The sequence below is a fragment of the Magallana gigas genome, chromosome 8 (assembly GCF_963853765.1).
Source record: "Magallana gigas chromosome 8, xbMagGiga1.1, whole genome shotgun sequence".
Lineage (NCBI taxonomy): Eukaryota > Metazoa > Mollusca > Bivalvia > Ostreida > Ostreidae > Magallana > Magallana gigas.
In genome coordinates, this window is record NC_088860.1 from 38,547,688 (window position 1) to 38,562,669 (window position 14,982).

The 14,982-nt window shown below is 33.2% G+C and overlaps 2 protein-coding genes across 3 annotated transcripts; both read left to right on the plus strand.

Moving 5' to 3' along the window:
• Positions 1 to 121: 121 nt before the first annotated feature.
• Positions 122 to 6,713, plus strand: LOC105329945 (phospholipid phosphatase 5). 2 transcript variants are annotated; one of them, XM_066068358.1, is made up of 8 exons: positions 122 to 268; positions 549 to 658; positions 1,992 to 2,097; positions 3,735 to 3,822; positions 4,738 to 4,801; positions 5,137 to 5,261; positions 6,016 to 6,186; positions 6,418 to 6,713. In XM_066068358.1, the coding sequence occupies exons 2-8, from the start codon at positions 594 to 596 to the stop codon at positions 6,609 to 6,611; spliced, it is 813 nt and encodes a 270-aa protein (XP_065924430.1). In that variant the 5' UTR covers positions 122 to 268; positions 549 to 593; the 3' UTR covers positions 6,612 to 6,713. The 2 variants fall into 2 exon arrangements, with proteins under 2 accessions (XP_065924430.1, XP_065924431.1); XM_066068359.1 differs by having other exon boundaries at positions 148 to 260; positions 542 to 658.
• A 1,580-nt stretch (positions 6,714 to 8,293) lies between these two features.
• On the plus strand, positions 8,294 to 14,531 carry LOC117689962 (zinc finger protein 485). Its single transcript, XM_066068356.1, has 3 exons — positions 8,294 to 9,131; positions 10,261 to 10,356; positions 13,247 to 14,531. Exons 2-3 carry the CDS (start codon positions 10,265 to 10,267, stop codon positions 14,277 to 14,279), a joined length of 1,125 nt encoding a protein of 374 aa, XP_065924428.1. The 5' UTR covers positions 8,294 to 9,131; positions 10,261 to 10,264; the 3' UTR covers positions 14,280 to 14,531.
• The last annotated feature ends 451 nt before the right edge of the window (positions 14,532 to 14,982 follow it).

The following is a 14,982-nucleotide window of genomic DNA, read 5'->3' on the forward strand; positions in this document are numbered from 1 at the left end:
TTCTAGTATTTTGTAATAATAGAAATATTCTATTTATTTATTAAGAATATCTTAATCAATTTGATATTGTAAATAAAAGTGTTTCACTTTGCAGGATATTAATTTTCCGGAAATTTGACCGGATGTGTTTTGTGTTTATCGTAAAGTCAATCACCCGAGTTTCCTAGGAACATTTTGATACGTTACACGTGTACTTATATTTTCATTGTGTTGTGATGTTTTGCATCGCAGCCCAACTGAGAAGTGAAATGTATTAGTTAATTTTAAGGTATATAAATGTAACTCAATGCATGTCATTATTTTTCAACGCCAATACAGGGTGTATTTGTCATTAATAGCACACAGATAATTTATTCACAGATTGCAATCTTGCTGAATATCCTGGTACATTGTACTAAATCTGGGGCTTACCGGTTATATTTTATTTTGATGACTTTTATATGACACGTCATTTGGAATGCTTTCTTGCGCTCGAAAACAGCCACATATATTTTCATTAGTTTTGATAGGTACATGTATTTATATGAATTATAATTATATTTTTTAAGGAACAGTGTCCTGAGATTAAAGACTGCTTGACCAAACCTAGTCTTATGGAGGGACATCAGCCATTAGCTCAAGAACTAGTGATCCGAGTTATTCTGTTTGCTGTGTTTTAGTAAGTAAAAATGAATTAAATATATATTATACAAGCAGATGTAACAATTGATATTTAAAAAGGTATACAAATGTAGATTTAATGTAGAAAGGATCCTGGATGTTGATTACAGCAAAACTTGGATATAACAAACAAAGATATAGTGAATTTATGGCTATAACAAATTTCTATCAGGGTTGTCTCTAAAAATTGAAGTAGAAGGAGGAAATGAAAAAGAAGCAGGGGGTTTTGGGGTCTTCCTTATAGCTACATTGTGTTTGAAATGCAATAATAGCTGGGTAATTAAGGCATTATAGGCGGGGGAATTTCCCGCCTCCCGGGTCTTAGAGACAACCCTGTCTATTCATGCGCTGCCAAAATCCTAACATAACAACAGAAATTATTGCCCAAAAACAATTAACAAAAGTATAATTAGCACTGAATAAAACATGAGGCAAAAATAACCCTTTATTACGGTACAAATACAGTACATTTAACTTGTATGTATTTCTGAATTTTGATTTTTAACCGGGTTTTCAAACGGAAAAATGGTGAAAAGGGCAGGTGGGTGGGTTGCTGCCAAAAGGGTACCCTCATTGTTATGGATAACTCCTCCTACAGTTTTCAAGTTGTTCTTTTGTAGATCAATTATACATATATCAGATGTGTGCATATTGCTAGGATTTTGATTTCTGATAATTTATGGAAAAAATACCACTTTTTGAAATTTGTAATTTTTAGTCAAAATATTGCATATAGGGTACCCTCACTGTACAGATAACTCCTCCTACAGTTTTTAAGATAGGAACTTGTTCTTTTGCAGATCAATTTTACATATATTAGAGGTGTGTATATTGCTAGGATTTTGATTTCTGATAATTTATGAAAAAAATACCAGCTTTTGAACTTAGTCATTTTTTGGCAAAATATTGTATAAAGGGTGGGAGGAGTTACGGATAACTCCTCCTACAGTTTTCAAGATAGGAACTTGTTCTTTTGCAGATCAATTGATCATATATCAGAGATGTGCATATTATGCACTGCATATTGCTAGGATTTTGATTTCTAATAATTTATGAAAAAAATAACATCTTTTGAACTTAGTCATTTTTTCGGCAAAATATTGCATATAGGGTACTCCATTTCACTGGATACGGTAGGTAGTGTTTATCAATTCAGGATTGACATGGATTATGAATACAGTACACATAAAAGGAAACCCAGTTTTCTGTCACATTGACAGCTTTTCTCTTGTATATTTTTGGCTGCAGTTAGGAAACTGTGAATGTTTGACCTATATTTTGTAAGTTAATAATCTAGCTATCTCTAAATAGTTGATATCTTTTTGTTTCAGTGTGACGGATGATGCTGTTCCATATTACAGACAAATCCAGAAGGAGGAGCAATGGTTATACAGGTTTCCCATGACCCCCAGCATCTACCCTGGGAATGTTCTTTGGGTCTGTTAATGTACTCTCTAACATACTTAAAGGGGCATTGTCACGATTTTGGTAAAAATTATTTTTTCGGTTTTAATATTTACAGTGCTTCAGAAAGGCATTTTTAATAGGCAACCGAATATGAGTGTCATTTGTTAAGTTATAAGCGCTTGAAATTCTTCGCTATGTAAACAAAGCGTTTGTTTACATTTTGAACGTTGAAGTAAAAATTCCAATTTTAAACCTAAAACGAATATATGTGAATTGCTAGGAACTGTTTATTTATAATATAAAGATAGACAAATAACCTGGAAAAGGGTATTTTACTGGTACAATGTACATTGAACCTATGATATGTAAACAAAGACAGGGCACGAGCCTTGTTTAACCAAAATCGAGACCATGCCCCTTTAAGGTAATTGTAAGAGTTGTTTATTTCATTAAGACATCTTTGGTATTAAAATTGGTAACAATTAATTTTTTTCTTAAGGTTCTCCAATCCTCAGCTTCAAAGTTTTTTTTTCATCCTAAAAAATGTTATTTATCCTTCAGACTTTATGAACATGATAAATGAAATAAAATAAAAAGAAATTTTTTGATGGTAGCCATGCATTTTACGAAGTTATTGCAATTTTGGCCACGATGAATACATGTATATATTGGAATAATACCGTATACAAGTTGAGATCAAATTAGAAAAAAAATGTTATACCGGAGCATCGGTGGCTCGATCGAACCCCTTTACCTCTGTAGAAAGTAGGTCTCTGTGGACTCACAAAGCCAATCAGTTTGTTGAAAGCTTAGCGTAATATTAAAATAACACTTCAAGACTAAGTAAATTTGTCTATATAAAAGGCAGATCTAGATTTATGGTATAAAAAAATTCCAGATGATTTAGAGTTATTGAACATTGCTGAGGATCAGAGATCGTTAATTTTACTTTTTCCTTTTAATTAAATTTATATTTTAAGTTTCAACATAATATGCACTCCATCTTACAAAATAATATTTGTATTTGGACAAAACTTGCACTAAAACAATCAGAGTATTTTTAAAGCAAATACAAGTATACCAGATATGTTAGATTTTTTACGAAATGGGTCACTTCCGATCAACACACATATCAGCTAGACAGCCTTGCTTGTCTCTTCTGTGGTACGTCTTTTTTGATATAAAATTTAATGAAGTCTAGCTCATATATAGCTGCAGGTCTCTAGCTCCTGGTGTGAAAAAATTTGAATGGATGACCTGGTGGGAGCTACAGTGCCACCCATCGTCCAGCCGAAATTTGTCAGACAGGCAGCTACAGACCTGCAGCTTGCTCACATATGAACAGATTGTAAAATGTGTTGTATTTATATCAAGTTTTATTATAAAGGGGGGGGGGGGGTTAATGGATGGCCGTATACATGTAATACATTATAGAGGCGTTTTCCAAGCTAGCCCAAGAAGTTGTGATAGTTTTTGAAAAGCTGTCTCATATTTAATTCTTCTTGCATATATAATACATTTATTAACATGCATGTTTACAGAAAACATTTGCATTGTTATATTTGACAGATTTTCTCTTTTCTAAACAAAGGTCAGGGGTGTGTGACAGAGACAGGAAGCTGACAATGACATGTTCTGTCAGTATATTTGTCATTTGTCTCTTTCAGGTGACAGTTCTGACAGTACCTCTGACAGCGGTGCTTACTTTCTACTTCTTACGACGAGACAGACTGGACGCCAGGCAAGCCCTTCTGTGTAGGTGGCACTAATACAGTAAAACATGCTTATTACAAAGTGCGATTTTGCTTTGATATATTAAGTGTAATTAGTTATATCTATCAAGTTTACAACATGCAATTAACTCACGGGAATCAAAATCACTCTGCTGTAAGCATTAGTTCATTCATTATAAGACTCTGTTTGCTATAACCCTGTTTTACTAACCCTGTTTTATGCTTTTTTTTGGTTCTAATTGCATTGTTATGTGTTAGGCTGAGAAAAAAATTTGGTTTACCAGGAATACTACTGTAAAGAATATTGCCTATGTCACAACATCAAAAATGTATTAAACAGCATATACTCATAACACTAAATAGTAAAAAAGTAAATTAATGTAAGGAATAAAATAAATAGCTATATATACATATACCCAAATGACCAGTTTACTTGTAAACAGTTAAAGGAGCATGGTCACGATTTGGGTCAAAATTTATTTTTCAGAACCCATTTTTAATGTTTACAATGCTTTAATTAGCGTGTAAGACATTTCGAATGATCAACCTTAATTTGAGTGTCGGTTGTAGAGAAATAAGCAAGATACAGAGCATACAGTTATTTGTTATGTAACAAGGCTGGTGCCATGTTTTCGTCCATGCCCCTTTAACCCTTTTTTATGAAACTACCTCTAAATCACTGTTTATAAAGTTTAACATTAAACTAGTTTTTGTAATGAATTAATTTCCTATTATGTATAACAATAATACTTGATCTTGGAAAAAAGGAATGAAAGAGTGCAAAGGAAAGGAGGATTGGAAGAATTTTTATCTGTATAGGGTGATAGTTGACAAATTTAAGACACATTTTGTTGTGCATATGAGTGCATGTGAATGTGTAGTATGATGAACAAAGTGCTTCATTATCGGTAACTGAACATTTTTTTCCTCCCTTCAGGTGCCTCGCTAGCAATTTTCTTGACTGGATCGGTCACAAATTTCATAAAGCTGGGGGTGGGCAGGTTTGTATTCGCTCTTGTCCATTTTTATAATTTCTTTCAACTGATGTGTTTTACATACAAATAAACATATATGATGAGCAATTTCAAGAAAAGAAGCCTATCAATAGCCCTTAATAATATCTTAGACTAGTAAACTGTAGTCCTGATTTAATTAGCATTTCCTGTGAATAGGAATAATCAGAATTTTGAAACTTCAGTGGCATTGATTCAGTAATATACATGTATAAATGTTCTCATTTGGCTCTGTGTAATATTAAGCATTTTTACGGAATGTGGTTGCCACTAAATAAAGTATGGTACGTTGCTTGATGCCTCTCTTTCTATTCATTCCACAGACCTCGCCCAGATTTCCTCCAGCGCTGTTTCCCTGATGGCAAAATTCAGGACGACATGAACTGTACCGGAAATGTCAAGGACGTCATTCAGGGATACAAGAGCTTTCCCAGCGGACACTCGTCCTGTAAGCCAGGGACATTCTTGTTAATCAATGAAATTATATATAATTCATATGTTCATGCATATGTAAATGAAATAAGTTGGAGATGTACTTGTTTATCTATGACTATATGTTAAAACTATACGTGTACTGTAAACCAATTTTTATTCCTGTGCGAGAAATTTTCACGAGGTTCTTGAGAGCCTCATCATTGCAAATATAGCCACAAAACACTTCCTAAAATGTCCTTGCATCACCTTTAGACTTTCAATTAATATCTTAATTACAAAAATTACTGGTGCTCACCGCAATTTAAACCAGATTATTCCCTTTAATTTGCAAAATATTGATTTAAAAGTTATTGCAAATAAGAGTTGATTTACAGTGAATGCTTCTTACAATGTACTTCTGTGACAGTCAGACCAATTTGAATACCTTGCCAGATAGCCCAGCTGGTAGAGCACCTGACTAGAGATTCAGGGGGCCTGGGTTCAAATCCCGGTCTGGTTCATCATTATTTCTCCCATCCCATTACATTTCTCATAGAAATGTTTTCTTTACACACCAACCATGGAGATGTAACAATGTGTTATAAGTAATTTGAAGTTATCATTCAAGTTTTTATTTATTCAACTCATTATTAATGTTTAACAGTCTTAAGTTATTCAGTACAGATACTTGACAATGTTTCTCTTTTTTCATAATAATCAATCTATAGAATTTGTAAGTAATATGTAAATTCTATGAATGTAGAGATAGTCTGTTTTATATTTTACAGTTGCCTTTTCTAGTCTTGGTTTTGTGGCTCTCTATATTGCCGGCAAGCTCCACATCTTTAATCGGAATGGCCACGGAAACTCCCTGAAGATTTGTTTGTTTGTGTCTCTGTTAGTGTGGGCCACTCTCATTGCTGTGTCAAGGACAGCTGACTTTCATCATCATTGGCAAGGTTCGAATTACAATATTCTATATATACATGTACATGTATATACTAGACATTCCATATTTTAATAGGCTAAACGAAATTTACTTTACTCTTAAATTTTATATTTATTTAATGAAAATTAAACTGCGGACATGATAAAGACTTTCTTTTTAAATCGTCACTTACCCAGTAGTCTACAGTTCATTTACTTTTGAATTCATATGTGGTTGGGTTTTTATTTTTGGGGTCATATAGATGTGACTGTTGGCAGTATCCTTGGAATGACCTTGACCTACTTTTGCTACAGACAGTACTACCCTGCTCTGACGCGTGCCGTTTCACACTTGCCCTATATTTCGCTTCCTTCAGAGCGTGACCTGATTCCAACATTTCCTGCATCTGCTGTGAATAACTCAGAAGCTGTCAATTCTTTGATGAAAATGGTCTGATTGCCTGTAGTGACATACACATTAAAAGTGTGAACTCCTGAGAGAGAGAGAGAGAGAGAGAGAGAGAGAGAGAGAGAGAGAGAGAGAGAGAGAGAGAGAGAGCATGTAAGAAAAGAGAGAGAGAATAAGGTGAAAGAGCATCAAAACATTCTCATGCAGAGATGATGATGGAGAGAGAGACAGACAGACAGACAGAGAAAAGAGGAAGAGAGATAAATGTCTTATAAAAGACTAAGGAAAACTATATATTTTGTTATTTTTATTTTTGTTGTTGTTGTTGTTGTTGTAAGTAGCTGTTATTTGTTTGTGTTAGACACAGGCTGGAATGTTTGTTTTATGATAAAGATCAAGGTGGACATCATACTACATTGTAATTTCTCTTGCTGTCCATGAAGCTTTATGCAATTATAATACAAAGTTTTATAATGATTACAATAAATGCTCTGGTGTTTTACATATACATATATTATATAAGTAAATTAAATCAAAATATGTCCCTGATTTTGTATTACACATTGTCTGAAAAGTATGATTGGTTTCTGTACGTTATTTGATTCATTATTTTATTTATACAGAACCTCAGCTGTTATCAATACTCAGTGTAACGTAGTATGGCATTGTATTGTAAAATACATATATATAAGAGAATCTGAATCTTTGAATTGCCAAGCTTGCTAGTCTTTCCAGTATTTGTTGGACATGTTTGTTAATATACATATATAATTATGTATACATTTTACATTAATTTAATGATTCATTCATAGTAATGGTACTTAATAGATGTATTCTTTATAGTAGTATATTTTGATCATTACCTGAATAAGGAGTAAGTATGAATAAATTTACCATACCTCTACTTTTATTAGAGACATCTTTATTTGCAAGTCAAAATGTATGCAAAGGAAAGTTGGTCTATCGTATTTGAAAATTACCCAAACACAAAAAAAGGAATCAGTTTTTTATCAGCCCAAAAAACACTGACATGCCATCGGGTACATGTTAACTTTTCGTTGTTTATGTATTTGAACCTGTATATGTAAGATATATATATATATACATATATATTGGTGTATGTAAACAAGCTTCTGTAAATTAATTAAGTTATTAGATTGCTGATTAAAATTAAAAACAGACTTAATTAACAGGCCAGTATATAATTATAAGTACATGTAGTGATACCTATAACATGTAGATAATGAAAGTATGTCTGGTAATCAAAATATTGGGATGACATTAACTTTGAAAAAAGCTTATGAGGGTCAGTTTAAAACAGTTTTAATCATTGAATAATGTATGTATATTTGATAATTTTGTTGATATTATATGTAATATATTTTTATCTGTCTCCTGCTTCTTTGTCTGCCATTTTGTAGTGAAGCCCTCTGTGTTCAAACTACTCTCACTGCTTATATAGCTGTGTCCACAGAAAGGGGTTCCTCTCTGTTTATCTTGACTTGTACGCTGTAAATATATCGTTACAACAATGTGCACAACCCCCATACATATGTATAGAGAAATAAACAACACGTACATATTTTCTTTCTTCAATTGTATCATTACCTGTACATTTGAATATTTATAGTGAATTTATAAGATATGAATTTTTTGGGGCTATTTTGCAAGCAGATGCAATTCTCTCTTCAATGCAAAGTCCAATTAGGAATTTCTTTTAATTAATTTGAAATAAATATATTTTTTTTCTATTATCTCAGACTATCATTGTAATGATTCTGTGCATTACATGTATATAATTACTGTATTTTTAAAATTCATATATTAAAAGTAAATTTTAAGAACTTGTTCCTGGGCATTGTTTTACGATTAAGAAATAAAACTTTAATGAATGAAATCAAAATTAATATGATGACTTTACATGCCCCCCCTCCCCCCCCCCCCCTTTCCCTTAACTCCCTTTGTTACATGATAGAAAGTACATGTGTGCAGATTAAGAATTATTTTTGAAGGATTTGACCTTCATCACAAAGTACATGTATACTTCTACATGTCATTTTCTTTATCAGAAATTATTATCAATAAGAAATATTTCTCTAGATATTAGCTTATTTTTGGTATGTGTTTGTCATTGCTAATACAAACAATTTCAGAGCTAACTGTAATTGTTGTATATACAAAGCAAAAGGAGCAATAATTCATTTATCTATGACTTAAACAAACAATTTGGAGATCAAAGATTAGGGAGAGATAATAAAGCAATGGGGGGGGGGGGGAGGGGTAATCAGAATATGGACTATTATAATTACTCTTCTCAAGCCAAGCCACAAAAAACTTCACTCAAACCCTTCTTCAAAGGAAATTAACTAATTAACATGCTCATTGTTTAATTGCCTGTAAGATCTGAATCTCCTCATGCATTAGCCAATAGGATTGGAGGATTTTGTAGCATTCAGCCAATGATATTTTGAGTTTTGTTTTGTTTGTACAAGAGAGGCAATATTTTGTGCCAAACTTTAAATATTTTATTCAATTTTGAATTAAAGGAAGCCTTTTAGCTGTCTCTAGGTAAGTCAGTATTTTAATTTCAAGATTCTGTTTGGAGTTGAAATAGACATGTTAAATTTAATTCACTTTTGCTTTTATATTTTTAAAATTATTTTTGTTGAATCACTATTATATGGATATCTAAATCAATGAATTTAAATATTTCATTTTTCTTTTTACTTTGTCAAATAATAATTGACATATCGTAAAATATTCTTATTTTGTTTCCTCTATTGATATAATGAACAAGATGACAATTCTGTTATTTATGTGCTAGATATAATTTAAAAGCAATTTAAGTTTATTATTTAATGTTTATGCCATATGATATTTCAGTGAATCTTCTTGATTTGATTCAATACTGGTTTGAATAATTTGAATTATTATTTCAATATGTTTAAATAAGTTGTATAATAAATTCAAAATTAATATTATTTGTAATCTAAGTTAAAAGTAAAAAATGTGCATTAATTTCTGATATTTGTAGAATTACCGGGTAACATTTTTTTTTATTGATTTCTGCAATCAAAATTCAATATTTTGTGCAATGTTTAAAATTACATTCTGTGAACTGAAAAAATGGAAAGCAATTGTTAGGGTTTTTTTTTTTAACTTGAATTTGATCTCAGAATGAAATCATATGGAATTTTTATAATCAGATAATTTACATGAACTTATTTATGATAGAGTTAAGAAATTGATATTTAAAAAAAAAAAATAGGTAAAAGAAATGATATTCATGAGGTCAGAAAATACAAATTTGTTTTCGTGCAGATATTTTAATTACTATGGCATATAATAATAATGAAGGTATTTTTAAAACATGTCTAAAAGGCATATACAAAATGTCTGGATCAGATAAAAAAAATTATTTAGCTATAGAATATTTAAATTAATAAAAGTTTAATTAGAATTAATTTTTTTTTGGTTACAGCAGTAGATTTTACAAGAAAAATAGTAATATATCCTTTTGTTACAGCATTATGGAAAATTAATAAAGATATAAGAAATATAATAACATTTTGTTTTGTTACAGCATTATGGAAAATTAATAAAGATATAAGAATTATAATCACATTTTGTTTTGTTACAGCATTATGGAAAATTAATAAAGATATAAGAAATATAATAACATTTTGTTTTGTTACAGCATAATGGATCTGTTGCTCAGTCATTTCTTGGACACTGCCATCAGAATCCCCGCCCGGGTTCCTCCACCGTCACCATCATCCACTCACCCACAAAAGTAAGTCATCAGGATATATCTTAACCATATTAGTTCAGTAATACATTGAGATCTAAGTGACACGTTCAGTTCAGTATTACATGTACAATACATTGAGATCTAAGTGATGCGTTCAGTTCAGTATTACATTTACAATGCATTGAGATCTAAGTGACGCGTTCAGTTCAGTATTACATGTACAGTGCATTTAGGGCTAAGTGACGTTCAGTTCAGTATTACATGTACAATGCATTGAGGGCTAAGTGATGTTCAGTTCAGTATTACATGTACAATGCATTGAGGGCTAAGTGACGTTCAGTTCAGTATTACATGTACAATGCATTAAGAGCTAAGTGAAGCGATGTTCAGTTCAGTATTACATGTACAATACATTAAGGGCTAAGTGACGTTCAGTTCAGTATTACATGTACAATGCATTGAGGGCTAAGTGATGTTCAGTTCAGTATTACATGTACCGTACAATGCATTGAGGGCTAAGTGACGTTCAGTTCAGTATTACATGTACAGTGCATTAAGAGCTAAGTGAAGCGATGTTCAGTTCAGTATTACATGTACAATACATTAAGGGCTAAGTGACGTTCAGTTCAGTATTACATGTACGGTACAATGCATTGAGGGCTAAGTGACGTTCAGTTCAGTATTACATGTACAATGCATTAAGAGCTAAGTGAAGCGATGTTCAGTTCAGTATTACATGTACAATACATTAAGGGCTAAGTGACGTTCAGTTCAGTATTACATGTATAATGCATTGAGGGCTAAGTGATGTTCAGTTCAGTATTACATGTACAATGCATTAAGAGCTAAGTGAAGCGATGTTCAGTTTTACTGTACAATGCATTGAGGGCTAAGTGATGTTCAGTTCAGTATTACATGTACAATGCATTGAGGGCTAAGTGACGTTCAGTTCAGTATTACATGTACAATGCATTGAGGGCTAAGTGATGTTCAGTTTAGTATTACATGTACAATACAATGAGGGCTAAGTGACGTTCAGTTCAGTATTACATGTACAATGCATTGAGGGCTAATTAAGTGACGTTCAGTTCAGTATTACACGTACAATGCATTCAGGGCTAAGTGACATCATCTTAATCATTTTAACTATCATCATGCACAACTCCAGAATATCATCTTTCTTCTTTTTTTTTTTAATTCAAGTATTCATATAACATAAATCATAATAAATTGCATATACATTGTATTAACTTGATGAATATGAGAAAAAGGGAATGAGAGAGAGGGAAAAAGAGAGAGAGAGAGAGAGAGACAGAGAGAATATTATCCTTAATGAGGGTGGGGTGGGGAGGGGGGATCCAAGGGAGAATTGTGATTTCTGAGGAGGGGATTTTACCATGAGGTTGAATTTTCCAAGGGATAAAAGTGATCGCTAGGGAGGGGATTTTACCATGTGATTAAATTATCCAAGGGAAAGAGGGGAGGCCTTGTGGGCCCCCATCTAAATTGAACGAATATAAATATGAATATAACAATAAATGCATCATGGTAGAATACATGTCACAACAGGAACTCTTGCTGAAAGCAAATTTAGATACACAAATAATTATGCGACAAATCATTTTATTTTGTAAACTAATATCTCAGCTAAAAACGATCTGAATTTTTATAAAGAAGAGCCATCAAGGTATTATTTCCCTCTTCTATTATTTTTTCCATGTATTGTTTTTAATTTTTACTGGGATATTGATTTTTTATATGGGAAATGAGGGGGGGGGGGTATAGCTTTTCCTCTTAAAATTATGATCCTTGTTATTAATTTTTGGTAATTTTTTGTATAAGTTTCCTATACTTTCTTCCCCTGCTAATTGTTGGGGTTAATTCAGTGATGTGAATTTAAATAAATGTCACCTCCCAACATAGATTAGGGTCCAGCACTGCATGGCTCCCTCATTGCTACATGCCTTTACAATTGTGAGTTAACAGAAACAAAGTACTAAGATTATTTTCTAGAGAAGTTATCTTTCTTATCAGAGGGACATTCAACCTTAACTCTTACAAAAATAAACATATTTAGTTTTCCAGCATTTCTTGGAACAGCTTTAAAAAGTTAGTAACAAATTGATTTGTGTAGGAATACAAGGCAACCAAATGCCAAACCTATAGTGGCATTGTATTGAGTACCGGTAAATTCATTCAGACAACTTCTATACGCAAAAAGTCATTCTTGCCAGTTTCACGCAATGCACAATTAGCTTAGATCTTCTTTTTTTTTCTATTTTTAGATTATAAATTTGTATGAAAAAATATACAAAAAATATACAAATAAGGGTGTCCAAGTAGCACATTTATCATTGCACTCACTTATCAAAGGTGCGACACGAGTTTGATCCCCATGATCGACAGTGGTTGAAAGCAAAAGGGTATGGCGGTTGCCCGCTTGGACACTTGGGTTTTCTATGGGTACTCCAGCTCTTCCCACATTAATGACCCCCTCGCGCTAACATCCATGCCAACGAAAGATATTAATACATGTAATACCCGGTATATGTTGTAGAAGTTGTTTATCAATTGTTGTAAAATAAATAAGTTCAGTTTCAGTTTATGAAAAAATATATAATATTTAAATATCTATAGCAGTTGTGCTATTCATAGAAGCACTTGCAATTTGCATGCCAATAGCCAGGATTTTGCTTTCAGTAAAGCCTGGCTAAAATAACTGATAAAACAACTGCTAGGCATTGTGAGATGTTCTGTCCATTATATTTTAACCATATTAATACAGTATATACTGGTATTCATAATCACCAATTCTTAGAGCCTCCTTTATTGTTTTAAAAAAGTTGCAATTTTTTTCTATAACAATAACATGTCCAAACGCACTGCCATTATATATACAAATTTTGAGTCTTGTTCTCTTGTCCATTTTCAGCTTGGTCATGGGTCCTCAGAGAATGAAGGATGCTGCGTCTGTGTGCTCCAATGAAAACTTCTCCTCCGTACCAAACATAGCATCCATGGCAACCAGTGTCCTAACCAATCATCAAGGCTACTCAGATTCGGGTCTGGCTCCGCTTCAGTTGGAGGAAGATCTTCCAATTCCAGACTTCAACCACCTGCCTTCCAGTCTGGAGGAAGATGACAACAACCATCACACCACCAATCCCCTGAGGTCAGCCATCTTCCAGACGATTCTCAACAGCTATCCACAGCTCAGCAGGAAGATGCAGAGAAGCCATTACGTAGCTAAGAAGTTCCAGGAGGCCCCCAGCAACCGGTCAGACTGCCTGTACCAAGCCTCCAGGACCTCAAAGCTCTCGGATGACATCACTGTTGACAACCTGGTTTCTGATTTCATGGATGAGGAGTTTGACAGTGGATACCACAGCTTCAGTGACAATGCCTCCATCAATTCCAGTGGCTCCATTTCTCCTAACTCTAGTGCCATGGACCAACTACAACAAAAGTTTCTTGAGGATTCCAGCATGAAAAACGAGTGTTCTAACTTCGATGATCTGTGTGTGTACGAGTCCATCATGGATAGTTGTTCAAAACCCTGTGACGTTTTAGAGGCCAGGAAGGTGTCGTCTGCTGTCATTGTGTCATCTGCCGTCAAGTTTAAGCACTCCAAACACCAGTGTCCTGTGTGCGGGAAGACCTACAGAGGAAACACCAACTTGAACTATCACATGGCTACCCACACCGGTATCCGGCCTCACAAATGTTCCATCTGCGGCAAGGCCTTTACCCAGAAGTCCACTTTGCGCACACACTTCCGGATTCACACAGGCGAGAAACCGTACAAGTGCCGAACCTGCACTCGTGCATTTGCGGACTACTCCACCTGCATGAAGCATGAGCGGACCCACAGTGGGGAGAAGCCATACGCATGCCCAGAGTGTGGAAAGTGTTTCGCCCAATCCGGAAATATGCTCCGACATCGGCAGACTCACAGGAAAAACTGAAATTCCACAAAAAGTGCTTATACTTTATAAAATACATTCAAGAAAGTGCCAATATTTACATTCTGAATCCCTTGTGTTGTTTTTTATAGAGTTTTTTATTAAGGCATGAAATCAGTATTGTTCATTATTTCAATGTATATGTATTGCATTATGTTTTATGTATTTTAAAATGTGGAATGTTCATGTAAATGTATATGGTACATTGTACTTGTAATTGTGTTTGACTGTTATGCATTTTGTAAAAAAACGTCATTTCAAAATTTTCATTTATTAAAAAAATAAATGTTCTATTCATAGTACATTAATAGTTGTTGGTTGATTTTGTAAAACAGAAACACTTTTTTTGAAACAACATTCAAGTAAAACGGATATCATAGTTTTTACAAAAGAAATTAAGACCTAATACATTTTCAATATCAATGAACATTTTAGAAGTAAAAATTATGAGAAATTTTGAGAAAAAAAATCCATTATTAGAATAAAACAAAAATTCATTTGAATGTGACATTTTTCCATACAGATCTACCCTCGGCCAAGAATTATACCTAGACCTTCTACAGGTTCACTGCACACTGACGGGTTCTTATACCATTGTACTTTTGTGCAGTCAATCTTCGAGTTATCCGCCCTTTAATGTATAGTAATTTATTATGCGGTCTTCTAGGTTAATGTTTAAAAAAATTATAGGACTATATGTGATATG

Coding starts and splice junctions, on each gene's coding strand:
- LOC105329945 (XM_066068358.1), top strand. CDS start 594: ATGGAGGGACATCAGCCATTAGCTCAAGAACTAGTGATCCGAGTTATT. Junction 2,098..3,734: donor ACCCTGGGAATGTTCTTTGG/GTCTGTTAATGT, acceptor TGTCTCTTTCAG/GTGACAGTTCTGACAGTACC. Junction 6,187..6,417: donor CTTTCATCATCATTGGCAAG/GTTCGAATTACA, acceptor GGGGTCATATAG/ATGTGACTGTTGGCAGTATC.
- LOC117689962 (XM_066068356.1), top strand. CDS start 10,265: ATGGATCTGTTGCTCAGTCATTTCTTGGACACTGCCATCAGAATCCCC. Junction 10,357..13,246: donor TCATCCACTCACCCACAAAA/GTAAGTCATCAG, acceptor GTCCATTTTCAG/CTTGGTCATGGGTCCTCAGA.